The sequence below is a fragment of the Malaclemys terrapin genome, chromosome 2 (assembly GCF_027887155.1).
Source record: "Malaclemys terrapin pileata isolate rMalTer1 chromosome 2, rMalTer1.hap1, whole genome shotgun sequence".
Classification (NCBI taxonomy): Eukaryota; Metazoa; Chordata; order Testudines; family Emydidae; genus Malaclemys; species Malaclemys terrapin.
This window is the reverse complement of record NC_071506.1, coordinates 127,745,484-127,760,759: the sequence shown is the minus strand read 5'-3', so window position 1 is coordinate 127,760,759 and position 15,276 is coordinate 127,745,484. Positions and strand designations below refer to the sequence as shown.

At 43.4% G+C, this 15,276-nt stretch overlaps 1 protein-coding gene across 2 annotated transcripts in view; it reads left to right on the top strand.

Moving 5' to 3' along the window:
- The window catches only part of PLEKHA2 (pleckstrin homology domain containing A2), a 53,160-nt gene extending 41,340 nt beyond the window's left edge, over window positions 1–11,820 (top strand). For both annotated transcript variants that reach the window (XM_054017294.1, XM_054017293.1), the window contains 3 exons: window positions 1,534–1,597; window positions 6,683–6,760; window positions 7,209–11,820. In XM_054017294.1, coding sequence (XP_053873269.1) covers window positions 1,534–1,597; window positions 6,683–6,760; window positions 7,209–7,577 — 511 coding nt within the window. In that variant the 3' untranslated portion in view covers window positions 7,578–11,820. The remainder of the gene's footprint in view (window positions 1–1,533; window positions 1,598–6,682; window positions 6,761–7,208) is intronic.
- Window positions 11,821–15,276: the final 3,456 nt, after the last annotated feature.

Genomic DNA, 15,276 nt, shown 5'->3' with positions numbered 1-15,276 from the left:
CAAGAACGCTTAACCCCTGTTAAACAGAGTGCAGAGAGACCCCCTCCCAAGCAGAGCATCCACCCACCCAGACTGCAACGGTGGAATAAACTGCTGTTATGTTCAGGGAAGAAAGGTGGGGTGCCCTTGTGGGGATCTGGAGTGGGGCTGCAGCTTCCCATATACATCCGGGGGGAGTTAGCTGCTGGCCAGAATTCATCCCTTCCCCTCCGCCCTTGGCGCACTGAATTAGATGTGTACCTGAGGACAGCAAGTGGGTGGCTAGTCAGAACTTTACTAAATGGAGGATCACAGTCTGTATGGCAATGAGGAGGGGCTCTGCAGACATGCAGTTACTGTTTGCGAGTGAACTCCAAGCTTGGGTTTGACATGTATTAGCCAATTGGCTAATTCTTGCCCCATCTTATGCTGGCACGACCCTAGATCTTCACCAGTATAGATGTTGCCACAGTTAAAATTGTGAGAGGGAAGCACAGTGCACTGAATAACAGTATTTGTGTCCTTAATGAACTGAAGAAACTACTCAGGAAACTAAGACCTCTGTGCTGCTGGCAGGGACAAAGGCAGCTAGGGTTACATGCAGTCCAGGTACTCACTGGGTGAGTGTCCTCTCCACCCAGACCTATCAAACATGGTTTGGTTTTCTTCATTCTCTTCTCCCTCACTTGTGCATCCCTGCCCCCCAGGGTCCTGTGATGGGCACCACTTTTGAGTCATGTTCCTGGTTTACTGGGTTTTGATGCACTGGTTTTGAATGGACCCATGTTATCAGATATGATGAAAACCAGATGAAGAATTGATTGACAGTGATTTCATAGGCAGGCTGCACAACATCTTTAGTGTAATTTACTGCTCGTGATATTTGTGCTTGCGCTGAGCCTTAGGAGAGCCATGAATAAGACCAGGCCTTTAATAAAACAGCATTCATACCCAAATTAGCAGTGGAGATGCTGAACATATCCAAGTTGATTTAAAGGTGTGCAAGTGAAAACATGAGCTAGAGCTTTAATGAAACAAACTCTTCTTACCCTATGCAAAAACCATTTGACTGACAGAATTAGGTCACACTTTATAGTAAGGATCCACTTATAAAGGCTAAATAAACAGTTAATAAATCAAATAGAAAGGAATAGTATGTGTTATAAGCACATCAGTAGAAGGTGTTGTAGATGATTATAATCTATGGTTATAAGCAGTCCCTTGACCTGCTGGACTTTAACAATTGACTACCCATTTATTTAAAACCTCTATTAATCATTTATTATCCTTTATCAACTATTTATAAATGGAACTTTTGTGTAAAGTGTGACTGAGAATCATTTGGCTTGCAGAATGCAGTGTGCGTGTGTAAACAAGGTATATGATAAGAAACACAGACCTCAATTCTATATAACTTAAGATCAATACTGAATACATCCAAGGTCTGCATTGAATAGTCTGTTAATGTTTTCTCGATATGAGCATAAAGAAGAAATAGTCTATCCTGCATATGATGAATTCAGGGTAACCTCTCTCTCTTTCTCTTGTTTCTAGTGACCTTCTCATGCGGGACAATCTATTTGAAATCATAACGAGCTCCAGAACATTCTACATCCAGGTAAAATCATTCCTAGTTTAAGAGGACTTTGAAATGGTTAGATAACCTGTACTGCCCATGAGCTCATAATGGGGACCGATGTTTTGCTTTGAGTTTACTGTTTTAGGCAGTAAATTTAGCTCTTGACAGTTGCTCTGAGTCACATTCATCTAAACAGGATGCTCCCTGATGGGCTTTCAACCAGAAAACACAAGTAGGTGAGTTTGTATACAACTCAGCTCAACTTTGAGGCTCCAGTTGGGGGGGAGGGAGAAAAGAAAACTGCCTGGTGGTTTCAGTTCTCCAATTCAGTATATTTATAATTGCAGCTATTTGTATGGGCAGGAAGAAACATCTAGACACAGAAGTACCAACACTTAGATGAAAATCCAGATGGAGAAAGTCATGACTGAAAAACTTTTTCACTAGGAGGGTGGTGAAGCACTGGAATGGGTTACCTAGGGAGATGTTGGAATCTCCATCCGTAGAGGTTTTTAAGGTCAGGCTTGACAAATCCCTGGCTGGGATGATTTAGTGGGGGATTGGTCCTGCTTTGTGCAGGGGGTTGGACTAGATGACCTCCTGAGGTCTCTTACCACCCTGAGATTCTATGAGTCTATGACTGTCCTTGTCCTGTCCATCAGGCCAGCCCTCTTTCACTTCCTCAGGGTTGTTGATCATTCCCAGCTCCTGGTGCCACGTGCCACGTGGAGGATGGAAAGTGAACTGAAGGCTGGCTTGCAGCAGTGCAGGCTGCTTCCTGCTTTTTAGGGCAAATACTGATCCTAACACAATGATAATGCTCAAATATTTCCCTTTCCCTCTCCGGGACACTGTGCAAACATTAGTGAATAGCAGCCGGTTATCCTCTACTTCTAGCCCCTCTTAACTCTTTCTTTCCACGCCAGTCAAAATGAATGCTTGGGAGGCTGTCAGCTCGATTCTCCATTACGTTGTTTTTTGAACAGTCATTTACACCAGTGCAGAGTGCTACCATCCCGATTTGGGAGCATTTTACATCTGCTTTGCAATGGCATTAATGATCACATGAAGTAAACGGCAAGGAAGAGTCTGGCCCTGTACGTACAGAGCTATATACGTTTCAGAGTGGTAGCTGTGTTAGTCTGTATCAGCAAAAAGAACGAGGAGTCCTTGTGGCACCTTAGAGACTAAGTGGGATGAAGTGGGTTTTAGCCCACGGAAGCTTATGCCCAAATAAATATGTTAGTCTCTAAGGTGCCACAGAGCTATATAAATATCTCCTGAGTCTCCAGGGAGTGAAAGTAAAGAAAGGGCTGACAGGTAGGGAGCTGTACTGTGTCTACACTGGGTAGTATTTACACATTGTGTCAATCTGCCAGAGAAATTTCAAAATGAACATCAGTTTAAAGACAATACTTCACTCCCCCAAACCCTTAGACTAATTCTCTCTCTCTCTCTCACACACACACACACACACACACACACACACACACACACACACACACACACACACACACACACACACTCCTCCTCCTCCTCCTCCTCCTCCAACGTCAGATGGGTGTTGTTGTTTTTTCACCAGAGACCATGCAAAGCAGTGAGTACTGCACACCCACCAAGCAGTTACAGCCAGCTGTCTTCTTTCACTGCAACAGTTCCAAGAGATGCAGCAGCCCTTGGGGACACATGTTCTGCAGCCCCCATCTGTACACCTCTGAGAGCTTCTGCCCCAGCTTGTCTCCTGCCCCTGACTCAGGCCTCTGAGGCTTTGGGTGTATTTAGTCTATTCGCTGAGCTGCTCCCCAAAACAAAATAATTCAAACTGAGCAGTATCTGGCCTGAGCATTGCAAATGCCTGTGTAAGACAGGCGGGTCTGAGCCAGCTGCAGCTGCCTCTTGGACAAAATCCAGATCACTCGCCCCTGCAAGAGGCAGGAAATCCCACGCTACGCCTGGCCAGTTCGGGAGCCCAGTGTCTGCTCAGCACTTCGCTGCCGGGCTGGTAAGGGGTCAGTGGGCTGCTCTCAGCCTGTGGGGAGAGGAAGTGCCCCATGTTGCTATCTAGTGCCCCCTCTGGCTGGCTGAAAGAGGGGCACTGAGGCGAGAGCTGAGTCCCCAGAGGGAAAGATGCTACATGGTGAGGTCTCGGGGCAGTGGGAGAAGAGGCGACGGAGGGAAGCTCTCCATGCCCCAAGGAATCTTGCTGCCTGGAACGACTCATGTGAGAAGCTGCTCAGGGCCCTGCCAATAGACGCCCTGTGGTCTTTGCTCCATTCAGAGCTGGGTGTCCTGTGGAGCTTCTGAATCACCCTAGAGGTGCCCACCAGCTTCTCCTTGCCTCGTACAGCCCAGAGCTAAATGTCCATCACCCTGAAATCTCTGCGCGGGGGGCCTCTGTGTGAGGCGAGTCAGGGTGTGTCTCAGCCCCATTTCTGGTCAGACAGGCAGCTCCATCACAAAAATCACCACCTCCACTCAGCCCCCACGTGGGACATCTTGGCAGAGAGACCAAGGGCTGGAGCGACTCCTTTCCCCTCTGACCCCAGGAACGATTGGTTCATGCTCCCTATAGGCCAAGGCTGGGGTGCTGAGGCAGAGTGTGGGGTGGTGATGTCAGGGTTTAGGGCAGCAGATAAGTTTGTGTGTTTGCTCTGCCACGCCAAGCGAGTGACATCTTTAAAGGAAAATATCCTGGGGGCTCCCTGGAGACCCCTTGGTGTTGCCTTCTTGATGCATGAATGTGTTTAGCTACATGTGAGAAGCAAACAGGCAGCCAACTCCTTGTAGGAAAGCACCACCCCCGACTTGTTTTCACTGGCCAGCCTCCCTCTGCAGTACCAGTGGTAGAGATTATGAAGTGGTCTGGAAGTCAAGAGGGGAATCATCCCTAGTGCTTGTCGGAGAAGGGCACATCTTTATCCTCGGTGTGTTTCCTCCCGGCGTGAACCCTTCCGCAGGGAACGCTTACTTGTGGAGAGCAGGCTGCCATGGTGAACAGAGCGTCAAACCCTCTCTCTGGCCTTGTCTACATTGGGAAATTGACTTGCATAGCTATTGCAAATAAGCTGTTTTGCAATAGCTATTCTGCAATGGCTCCCTGTGTGGATACTGTATTCTGGAATAAATGTCACTTTTATTCCAGAATTATTACTCTGCTTTGGAAGTAAGTGCTTTGGAAGCAGACTGATTACTCTGGAATAAAAATCACTGTTGCTCCAGAATAGTCTCCACTTGGGAGCTATAGCTGTGCCAATCAATTTCCTCCCATAGACAAGATCATGGACTCATCTAACAAGCTGCCTGATTTTGCTCTGCGGACTGGCTATTGCTTCAGCTTGTAAAGCCAGATGCCAGGCAGTTGTATCATCTCCGTTTTTGAAGCATAAAGTGCAGGCTCCAGAATCCAAATATGAGCCTTTGCAAAGCAGGAGCTCTGCAGGGCCCAGCTATTGCTCAGCCTCTCCAATTCACATCACCCGCCTTTTCCACCTCGGGCGTCTGTGTGCACGTCAGTCTCCAAAATGCCCTTCCAGATCCCACCTTGTTCATAACTGGGCTAGAATCCAGAGAACCCAGAAGGTCTGAGCATGCAACGCTCTTGCCTGTGGCTGCTCTGCAGGATTTTGTTCTGTGGGAGCCTGGCTATGGTTTGTGTATGTGGGAGAAAGGAGTTTACCTGGCAGAGAGAGAACCACTGTAATCAGGAGCCTGGTCTTGGGGGTGGCCCCCGAAAGGTTCTCTGCCTGTGCAGAGCCATGGGGGAGGTTCTTATTATCATAGAATTTTATTATCCTAGACTATCAGGGTGGGAAGGGACCTCAGGAGGTCATCTAGTCCAACCCCCTGCTCAAAGTAGGACCAATCCCTAGACAGATTTTTGCCCTAGATCCCTAAATGGCCCTTTCAAGGATTGAACTCACAACCCTGGGTTTAGCAAGTCAAGGCTCAAACCACTGAGCTATCCCTCTGCAGCACAGAATTCAGTTTGGCCTGGAAAATCACTGGACTTGATCAGCTTCTGCTTCAGCTGACAGGCTCAGCCTTCGTTTATATGTGGGTGCGTCTTGGCTCCAGCATGGTCTCCAGCTGCTCCCCGAAAGCAACATAAGGTGCCTCCTCCATGCCGGGACTGAATAAACTACAACTGCAAAGCCCCAAACCCCTGCTGACATGGGAGCGTGGGACCTGAATGCCAGTCTCCTGCAGGACAGCAAAATACAGCACTGTGCCGCTTGTCCTCTGGCCCAGATCGGGACTGCAATGGGACCGCAACAATCGGAGATAGAAAAGCCTGTTTGGTCTCCTCATATCCCTCCTTCAGGGGGTGGTGCAGGACGGTTCCCTACAGTCTATTTTCTAATGCTTTGCCCAGCCTGGACTGCGCTTCCTCCCCTGGGCGGATGGGGGAGGGGGAGATCTCATGTTTTTTAAAGACTGTTTCCCTAGGTTGGTGTGGGGGCGGGTGAGGAGGCCATGCTTACTGAAATGTCTCTGCTCACCGCATTCTTTGTATAGCTCTTGCCCCCTGGTGGAGTTGGTTTGTAACTTACATTTTGTGGTTTTTTTTGGGGGGGGGGGAATAGCCCTGTTTTGTTTTGTTATTTTTTAAAGAGGTTGGCCATATGGTGGTGTCTCATCAGACAAAAATCACCCTGTAGGAGAATTACAGCAGCAAGCTGCTATTAATGGATCTGATCCTGCAGAGTGTTGAGTGCCTCCTGAGGGCCCAATATGTGCTGATTTCCTAAGCTGTTGGGTTTGGATACCTTAGAAGTCAGGCTAAGCATGATTTGCTCACCCCTGAAGATTGTCTCATAAATGTAATCAAAAGTCAAGCCTTTTTGGTACATTTCTTGACTTTCCGAGTGGGGTGAAATCCTAATGACATGTGAAGCAATTGCACAGAAATTGAGCAGGGTTTTTATTTATAAAATAGATCTGGGCTGAATTAGGTCATAAGATATACGACCTAAGGAAAGCTTGTGACATGCTCTATATGTGGTACTTGTTAACATCAGAGATGCACTGGCCAGACCCCCTGAATAGTGTAGTTGAACTGTTGCTGCTCTAAGTGACTTGTAAAATGCAGGCAGAAATCTCATTTTTGGCTGGTATGTTTTGCAGGCAGACAGCCCTGAGGATATGCACAGCTGGATCAAAGCAATCACAGAGGCGATGCAGGCCCTGAAAAGCCGCCCAAGGGTAGGTCATATCCTTTCCTCTTCACATTTAGCATCAATTAAAGATCCATTATTTTTAAGCTGATGTGATTTATTTAGTGGCTTGTGCAAATGTTCAGTGAATTAGTCAGTTTCCAGGATGAGACCCTGCTGTCTCTGGATTTGTCTACCACTCATCCAAAAAAAAGTTTAAAAAACAACAACAAGAACTTAGGAGGAATCATTCAGTCCGGCTTGGCTATGAAATCAGCAATGCTCCCTGAAGCCTGGGCAAAAGATTCAGCAACAGCAAAAGCTAACTGAACTCTGATTTGCATAGTTCACTTAATTCTCTTGTCCTTGCCTTGAAGCCTGAAGCATATACAGTGCTAAATTTCTGATCTCTAGAATCGTCCTCCAGGATGCTTAGAGCAATTTCTACAGGAACTAACTCCCACCTTTCCCCCTCTGCTCTGCCTGTCTTTTTGCAGGAAATGTCCTTTGCGAGATCCATTTCTTCTATGAGCAGGCCTGGGTGCTCCAATCTTTCAAGCTCCTTGATCCCCTCCTTGCCCCGAATGAGACAGCCCGGGGACGAGAGGAAAGCACTCTGCAAAACCCCTTCCACCCCATCCTGGCAGCCTTGGACGCCAGTGCCGCAGCCAGGAGGGAAGCAGCCCATGATAGAGGAGATGACTGGGCATATGAGAGACTCCGTGTTTGTGCCCTCATTCACAGAGTGTGATACTGGAGCCATGCAGCAGAGGCGTGTACGGCACAGATCTGAACCCCAGCACATTAAAGAGAAGCCATTTGCGTTTAACCTGGATGATGAGAACATCCGGACCTCTGATGTGTAACCAAACCCAGGCTCTTTTCGCCTTCAGTTGTGATTTTTTTAAATGATGAACTCTGTTGATAGCAGTTTAATGCAAAGGTACCTTGATTCTACCCCAGACACATGCAGTGGTATCAGCTAGCCCGAGCCAGCATAGCGTGCCACTTGTGTAATAACTATTGCAATGTGATGTACTTTGTCTGCTGAAACAGAGCAGATTTTGGACTGAAAGAGCTGGTCTCCTCAGTACAAGTGTGGATATGTGTGCTAAGTGCATTGGGCCAGATTAATCTCTGGTGAAACTCCATTTAATTACCCGGGATGAATTTGTCCTGTTTTTGCCAACTCTCACCAGTGACATGAGCTTTAGGTAGAACCACTTCCCTTGATAGTGTTGCTTTCCCAGAAAAGGAAGTGGAGGTCACATATTTCTAACAGTTCCCCTCTCCCCACCCTCCACCGAAAGCCCACCTTTAACAGCCCAGTTTCTTTCTGTACCACCAGGCTGCCAGTGGTGAGCATGAGAACTGAAGCAGCACTGGAGGAAGGCAATGAGAACTGTCAGTAGCCAAGGCAGCCCTTTGTTTCATTAGGAGGACACCACTGTGACTTGGTGATCTTAAACCCATTTTGTGCTCACTTTGTGCAGGCATACATGACGACCGCACAGGGTGTAAGTTGGGAAGCATCAGACCCCGGTGCCTAACCTGACAAAACAGCACTACCTTTAGCAAATACCGTGGTTCTGAATTCTTGGGAATCATGCAGGAAATGTAGGACAAGATATTGTCAAAGGCACAGAGGGCAGTTAGGTGCCCAGTTCTCATTGACTTTCAGTAGGAGATGGGTACTTAACTCCCCCATACAGGCCAAAAAGGAATGAGTGAGTCACACTAGGAAATCTGCTGTGTTTATAAAAAGAAAGAACACTGCAACTTTAAAACTGGTTTTCTAGGAGACCAGCTCTTCACAGTGGCCAACTAACAATGTATTAACAAATCTATTTTCTTTGTAATAACTCCTTTTCTATCCACGGCCTTTACATGATGTCAGACTCTGGAAAAAGCTCCTTGTTCAGACCTATGTAACACTTCATGCATTGATGATAACAAACATGTTTCTTGGTATATTTATATTTTTTTAAAATGTGAGTCAAGGATAACACCACTTCTTTGCAGACTAGGTGTAACTGAATATCTGTGGCAAGAATATTCTCAGGTATGTATCCAATCTTGCATTGCATACACTTGGGCACAAAGATTTAATTAAAATGCCTGAATCTTGAAGTATTAAATAATATGTAGTGAAAGCAGAATATTTACAATGAAATTGGGATGATTTGGCCATCCAACCAGCATGCACTCTCGACCTTTACATGTAAATAAGCAGAACTCTTTTTTTTTTTTTTTTTTTTTTTTTTTAAGCAATGCAAACGTGGCATTAACCCATAACAAAACAAGCTGATGCACAAAGGGTATAAAACAATTTACAGCAGAGAGAGTGTTTGATCTTTTTCACCTAAGAAGTGGGTAAGTAATCACTCTCAGCTAGACACCACACAACTCTCTTTCCTGTCTCTTTATTTCCTGTGGGGGTTTTTAATAGCGGCTCAGGTTGTTCTGTGATTTTTTTGAAGACTTTGTAAAGCCTGTACAAGGCAGGTGTACCTCTTACATCGCTATTTACAGGGCTTCAGTGGTTCATAGGCCTTTTGCCAGCCCTCTGTGTAGAGGGGAGTTTAACCCAGAATGAAAAGCTATCCAGTCTTTCCATTTGTGTGTCCAGCTGCTTCTGCACCAAGCCTTCTCCCCTCCCACCCTTACTCAGACAAAACCACCAGTGACTTCCTTGGGAATTTTGCCTGATTAAGCACAGAGGATGAGGTGCTGTTTATCTAAAAAGCAGCACATCTAGCTAGAAACCCTTATCCAAGGCTAAAGCAAGTTCACACCATCGTAAGTAATTAAAAGCATCCCTTGCTTTATTATTAAGACATTGCTGAATGGGTTGCAAGTTCCAGCTATTCGTAGTTTCAGTGCTACCTACACTCGTAGAAACTGACCTTCGTGAACAGAAGGCAGCGGCTGTAGATAATGGCCCCCAGTGAAGCCATGCTAGCGTTCTTACCACGGACTGTAGACTTGCTCTGAAGAGGGTTAGATGAGATGGTTAAAAGCTGGTGGGGACCTAGAACTCTGCCTATACTAGCTGCTGCCTGTTAGCAAGCGTGAGAGATCTTTAAGGGGAAAAGAGGCTAGCGTAAACCCAGCTGAAGACTCCAAATGGAATTTCATGTCCTAAACCAGAAATGTGCATGCTCTTGCCATCTCTAATAAATTGAAGTTGATACCTCAGTCTTAAATGTTCCAATCATACTGCAGCAGCTGTAGGTTTGGGATCTCTTGGAGTGGTCTTGAGATAGCAAAGATTTCTACTTCTTTTTATTGTCTGACCGTTGTCATTGGCTGTATGGAGCAATGCCATGTGCCCTACAAACTCTGCTTAATATTACTCCACTGGAGAAAATCCCTTTGTTTTGTCCTGGCCTGCACAGGATTTTACTGTTTTAAGAACTATATGTAAGCCTGGTCCAAACTCAGTTTTTGGCCAAATGGGGCTTTATCATGGTTTGGCCCATGAGTATGGATGGAGCCAAATCACGTTATAACTAAACTGAAATAATAAGTTCTTGCTTCCATTTCTACCTGTACCAAAGGGTTTTTTGTAACCCACACAGCCAGCCAAAATCCATTCCAGCCCTGGCCAAAACCACGTTCAAACTGTACTTGAGCACAGCTGTTAAATAAGACTGAAAACCCTTGTGTAGAACAACAGTATCTGTCAATCTCAGGTTTTCGTAGGGCACCCGTCGCTGTGGTGTTTATGCTCTGATCGCTGTTACGCTGAGAGCTAGGATTGGAGGTGAGGACTCAAAGATTAACTTGGAACCTTTGCCACTGGGTCAGACCAAAGGTCCATCTAGCCCAGTATCCTGTCTTTAGACAGTGGCCAATGCCAGGTGCCCCAGAGGGAATGAACAGAACAGGGAATCATCAAGTGATCCATCCCCTGTCACCCATTCCCAGCTTCTAGCAAACAGAGGCTAGGGACACCATCCCTGCCCCTCCTGGCTAATAGCCATTGATGGACCTATCATCCATGAATTTATCTAGTTCTTTTTTGAACCCTGTTATAGACTTGGCCTTCACAACATCCTCTGGTAAGGAGTTCCACAGGTTGACTGTGCATTGTGTGAAGAAATACTTCCTTTTGTTTGCTTTAAACCTGCTGCCTATTAATTTCATTGGGTGACCCCTAGTCCTTGTGTTATGAGTAAACAACAGTTCCTTATTTACTTTCTCCACACCAGTCATGATTTTATAGACGTCAATCATATCCCCCCTTTACCCTGATGGTTCAGAATCAGGTGTGTGCATAATGTGTGCTACTGTAATACCAACAAAAGTGACCACTAGAAGCATGGGCTACAATTTTTATGACAGGGGGAGGGGAGGGGAATTCTCTTTCTAAACAATGGACTTCAGACACATATCCCTGGCTCCGTCAATGTACATTTACAAGACAAATGAGGGTTTGCCTAATAAGAAGGGAGGATAGCTTGAAAATCTGTACATACTGACTCACCACAGAATGAAATTAAAGTAGCGCTTGCATGCATTGCTTAAGCCCCATATTTTCAGATTCTCGTAGTGTTGAGGATGCACTGCTTTTGGAGAGAGAGGCCAGAATTTTTAAAGTACTATCTGGTGAATTCAAATAGGTCAACATGACTGTAATACAGCCTGAATGTAGTTGCACCTTTTGTCTTCGTGGATACAGCTGGCTAGAGCACGATTTAATAATGTTACATGCCTGGGGGGACAGATTTCAGGAATCCATGCTGAATTCTTTTACTTTTATATTTCAGTTCTAGTCAAAACAACTAAGTACAAATGTATACTTTTATATATCCTGCCAATCTATTTAAAATATTGAATGGAGTCCCCCACTTCAGGTCAATCAGTTCAAACAATGGTTCTATGGGAGACACTGGGAAATGTTGAAACAATGAATATGAATTGGATCCATGTAAATGGTACAGCAAAAGTTATATTACTGAACTGTAGGAGTCTACATTTGGATTGTTTTTTTTCCCCTTTGGCTTTATTTGCACTAGATTTTCTCTTTTTATACTGTTGTGGGTTTTGTTTTGTTTTTTCAGCTGACCTGCTGTTTAGCTAATAAAACATCCGGTTTTGACTATATGTAACCATTTGATGTGATTGTGAATATAAAGCCCTGAGTGGCATCACTCAGACTTCCTGCCATGAGGGAGCCCTGTTTCTGAGAACATTAATTACAGGGGGACCATAGTTAAGGTTATGCAAAGCTCTGAAGATGTAAAGTGCCATAAAGATGCTAAGTATTTCTAATGAATTATTGTTGAAAGGGGTCCAAGGGCCTGGAATGGCAAAGTCTGAGTTTATTGCACAGATATGATTGATTATCCAAGGGAGAAGCTACCAGTGGCTTTAGTACTATTGTTACGTCCCCTTTTCTCTGTCTTCTCCCCCACCCATAACCTCAAAATGGCATTGAGACTGATTCCAAGGCTACAGGATAGTGACAGATAAAGATGTGTTGGAAACTAATTCATGTTCACTGTGCTAAAATAGTGCCACCCACCATTCATGTTATTCACCCCAGATCTGGTATCCGTCCCTTGTATACATTGAATTCTCACAAAATGGAATGGACAACATGATAGAGGCCAAACAGCTTGAACAATGTGAAGCTTTGCAGCACTTTTTATTAACTAATATATTTTAAACTGTGTGTTTGCCCCCTTTGCGGAGTCTTGCTTTTGTACAGATGCATAGTCGTGCTATTTACCACCGGGGTCTTGCAAGGACCACCTTGAAAATGAAGTGTGGACCACAAAGATTAATTTCTCCAGATTTAGTAGACAAATGGGTGCAGACTTAAGGTAACTTGAATGGAAAGAATGGTCTGAGAAAATGTTCGTCATTTTTCTTCTGTTTGTATTTTATATGAAGGCACCAAAATGGCTTCTGCCATTTTTGTAAATATTTGTCGTGTATTTCAAGTGCCCTTAGACTGGGGTGCCTCTACTTAGAGGTACTCACACCTAACCCGTATTAGGGGTTACATGAGACTAGAACCTCTTGATCATGTGACATGTTGATATTAACTAATGTGGGATGAAACGTCTTTTTTTTTTTTTTTCCCCCAAAGGAAAGTATGAGCAATAAGTTTCCATGTGACATTCCAGTCATTTTTTCAGGCTAGAAGCTGGCGCAGAGCTTGGGATGTTGAATATATTTTGGGGTAACACACAATTAGTATCAGAGGGGTAGCCGTATTAGTCTGAATCTGTAAAAAGCAACAGAGGGTCCTGTGGCACCTTTAAGACTAACAGAACACAATTAGTAAAGAGCCAACAATATTTTCTACAGATTTTTCCCTCTTTCCTAGCAGTCCCCAAACAGTTTCTTAGAGTGAAGTTTTGAGTTACAGATGTGGCAAGATTGAATGAAGTGGAAGTTTGGAATACAAACAATACGTCATTAGAACTTGGACTTTTGTTTAATTCTTTTGTGAGCTGCTTGTGCATTTGATTGTGATATTTGCACCAATAATTCTCAGCTGTGAATTGCACTTGTGTAAAGATGACTTTTGGGTGCGTGAAAAATCTTCTAATGATACAATACTTCTCACCTTACTTGTAGTGAAAAATTTTTGTTGCTTGTTTTGTAGTTAAAAAAAACCTGTGTGAAATCTTTAAAGAATGTGCTATGTGTTTTTTATTTGTATTTTACCATTATCACTTTTTAAGCCCTTTTCCAAGATAAATGCAATGGCTAACATATGTAAGTACCCATCCATAATGTGTAGGAAAAAAGCAGAGTTCTCATAAGTGACTTCAATCTGAATGATATATGCTGGAAGTCTCAATAAAATGTCCTTGGAATTTCTACAAGTTTTACAGATGTCAATTTCCTAACTCAAAAAGTATTACATCAAACATGGGAAAATTCTATATTAGACCTCATCTTAACAGATAAATAGTAATTGATCACAGAACTAAAAGTAGCTTAGGTGAAAGTGATAGTGACTTGATTACATTTGTTAGGTGAAAAAAAATAAAAGTCCAAACTAATAACATATACAGTTGGTGCTTTTAGAAAGGGCCAGTTTCACAAAGTTGAAAACAATTGGGTCAAATCAGTTGTGAGAAAAAAATTAAACACACAAATGTGAATAATGATTGGGAACTGTTTAAGAACGTCTTACTAGATGCATAAAAAGCCACAAATGAGAAAGAAGGCCACACTAGTTAAAAAAACCCAACCTGGCTTAGAAGAGAAGTGAAAGCATATATAGAGAGAGAGAGAGAGAGAGAGAGGGAGAGAAGCATATTTTAATCTACCTATATTTATAGATAGATATAACAGATGGAAGAAGGGGGAAATTGATTTAAAGAATACACATCAGAAGTTAGGAACTGTAGAAAATTGATAAGGGAAGAAAAAGAATGCAAGGAGAAAGCTATGGCTAGCAGAATTAAGGACAATAAGAAGGAATTTGAGAATATTAGAAACAAAAGAAATCCTAACAATGGTATGTGTCCATTACTAGATGGAAATAGAACAGTCAATAATAAGGCAGAGAAGGCAGCAGTATTCAATAAATATTTTTCTGTATTTGGAAAAAAGCTAGATGGTGCAGGTATATCATAACTATGAAATATTTTCCATTCCAACAGTAATGAGGATGTCCAACAGCTGCTACTAAAATTAGACATTTTAAAAATTAGGTTCATATAATGTGCATCCAACAGTTTTAAAAGAACTATCTAAGGACCTCTCTGAACAATTAATATTGATTTTTTTTTTTCAATAATTCTTGGAACACTGGGGAAGTTCCAGAGGACTGAAAGAAAGCTAATGTTGTGCCAATATTTTAAAAGGGTAAATGGGACAACCCAGATAATTATAAGTCTGTCAGCCTGATATTGATCCCATGAAAAATAACAGAACTGCTGACACAGAACTCTATTAATAAAGAATTTAAAGGAAGGTAATAATTAATGTCAATCAATGTAGGTCTGTGGAAAATAGATCTTGTAATCTCATCAAAAAAAGACAGTTTAAGTCTGATGATAAAGGTAACAGTGTTGATGTAATAGACTTCTGCAAGGCATTTGGCTTAGTACTGCACAATACTTTAAGAAACTATATGATACACAATCAAAATGGCACACTTTAAATGGATTAAAAACTGGCTACCTTCTAGGTCTCAATGTAACTATACAGCAAATCATCAGCGAGCGGGTATGTTTCTAATGGAGTCCTGCAGGGATCAGTTCTTGGCTCTAAGCTATTTATCCTTTTTGGCAATTTACCTGGAAGTAAACAATAACATTACTGATAAAGTTTGCAGATGATAAAGATTGGAGAAGTGGTAAATAATGAGGAGGGAAGGTCACTGATACAGAGAAAACTGGATCACGTGGTAAGGTGAACACAAGCAAACAATGTGTGTTTTAATAATGCCAAATGTAAATGTTTACATCTAGGATCAGAGAATGCAGGCCACACTCACAGGAAGGGGGACTCTATCTTGGGAAGTGATAAGTCTGAAAAAGACTTGGGGGCCATGTTGAAAAATCAACTGAACATGTGCTCCCAGTGCAACAC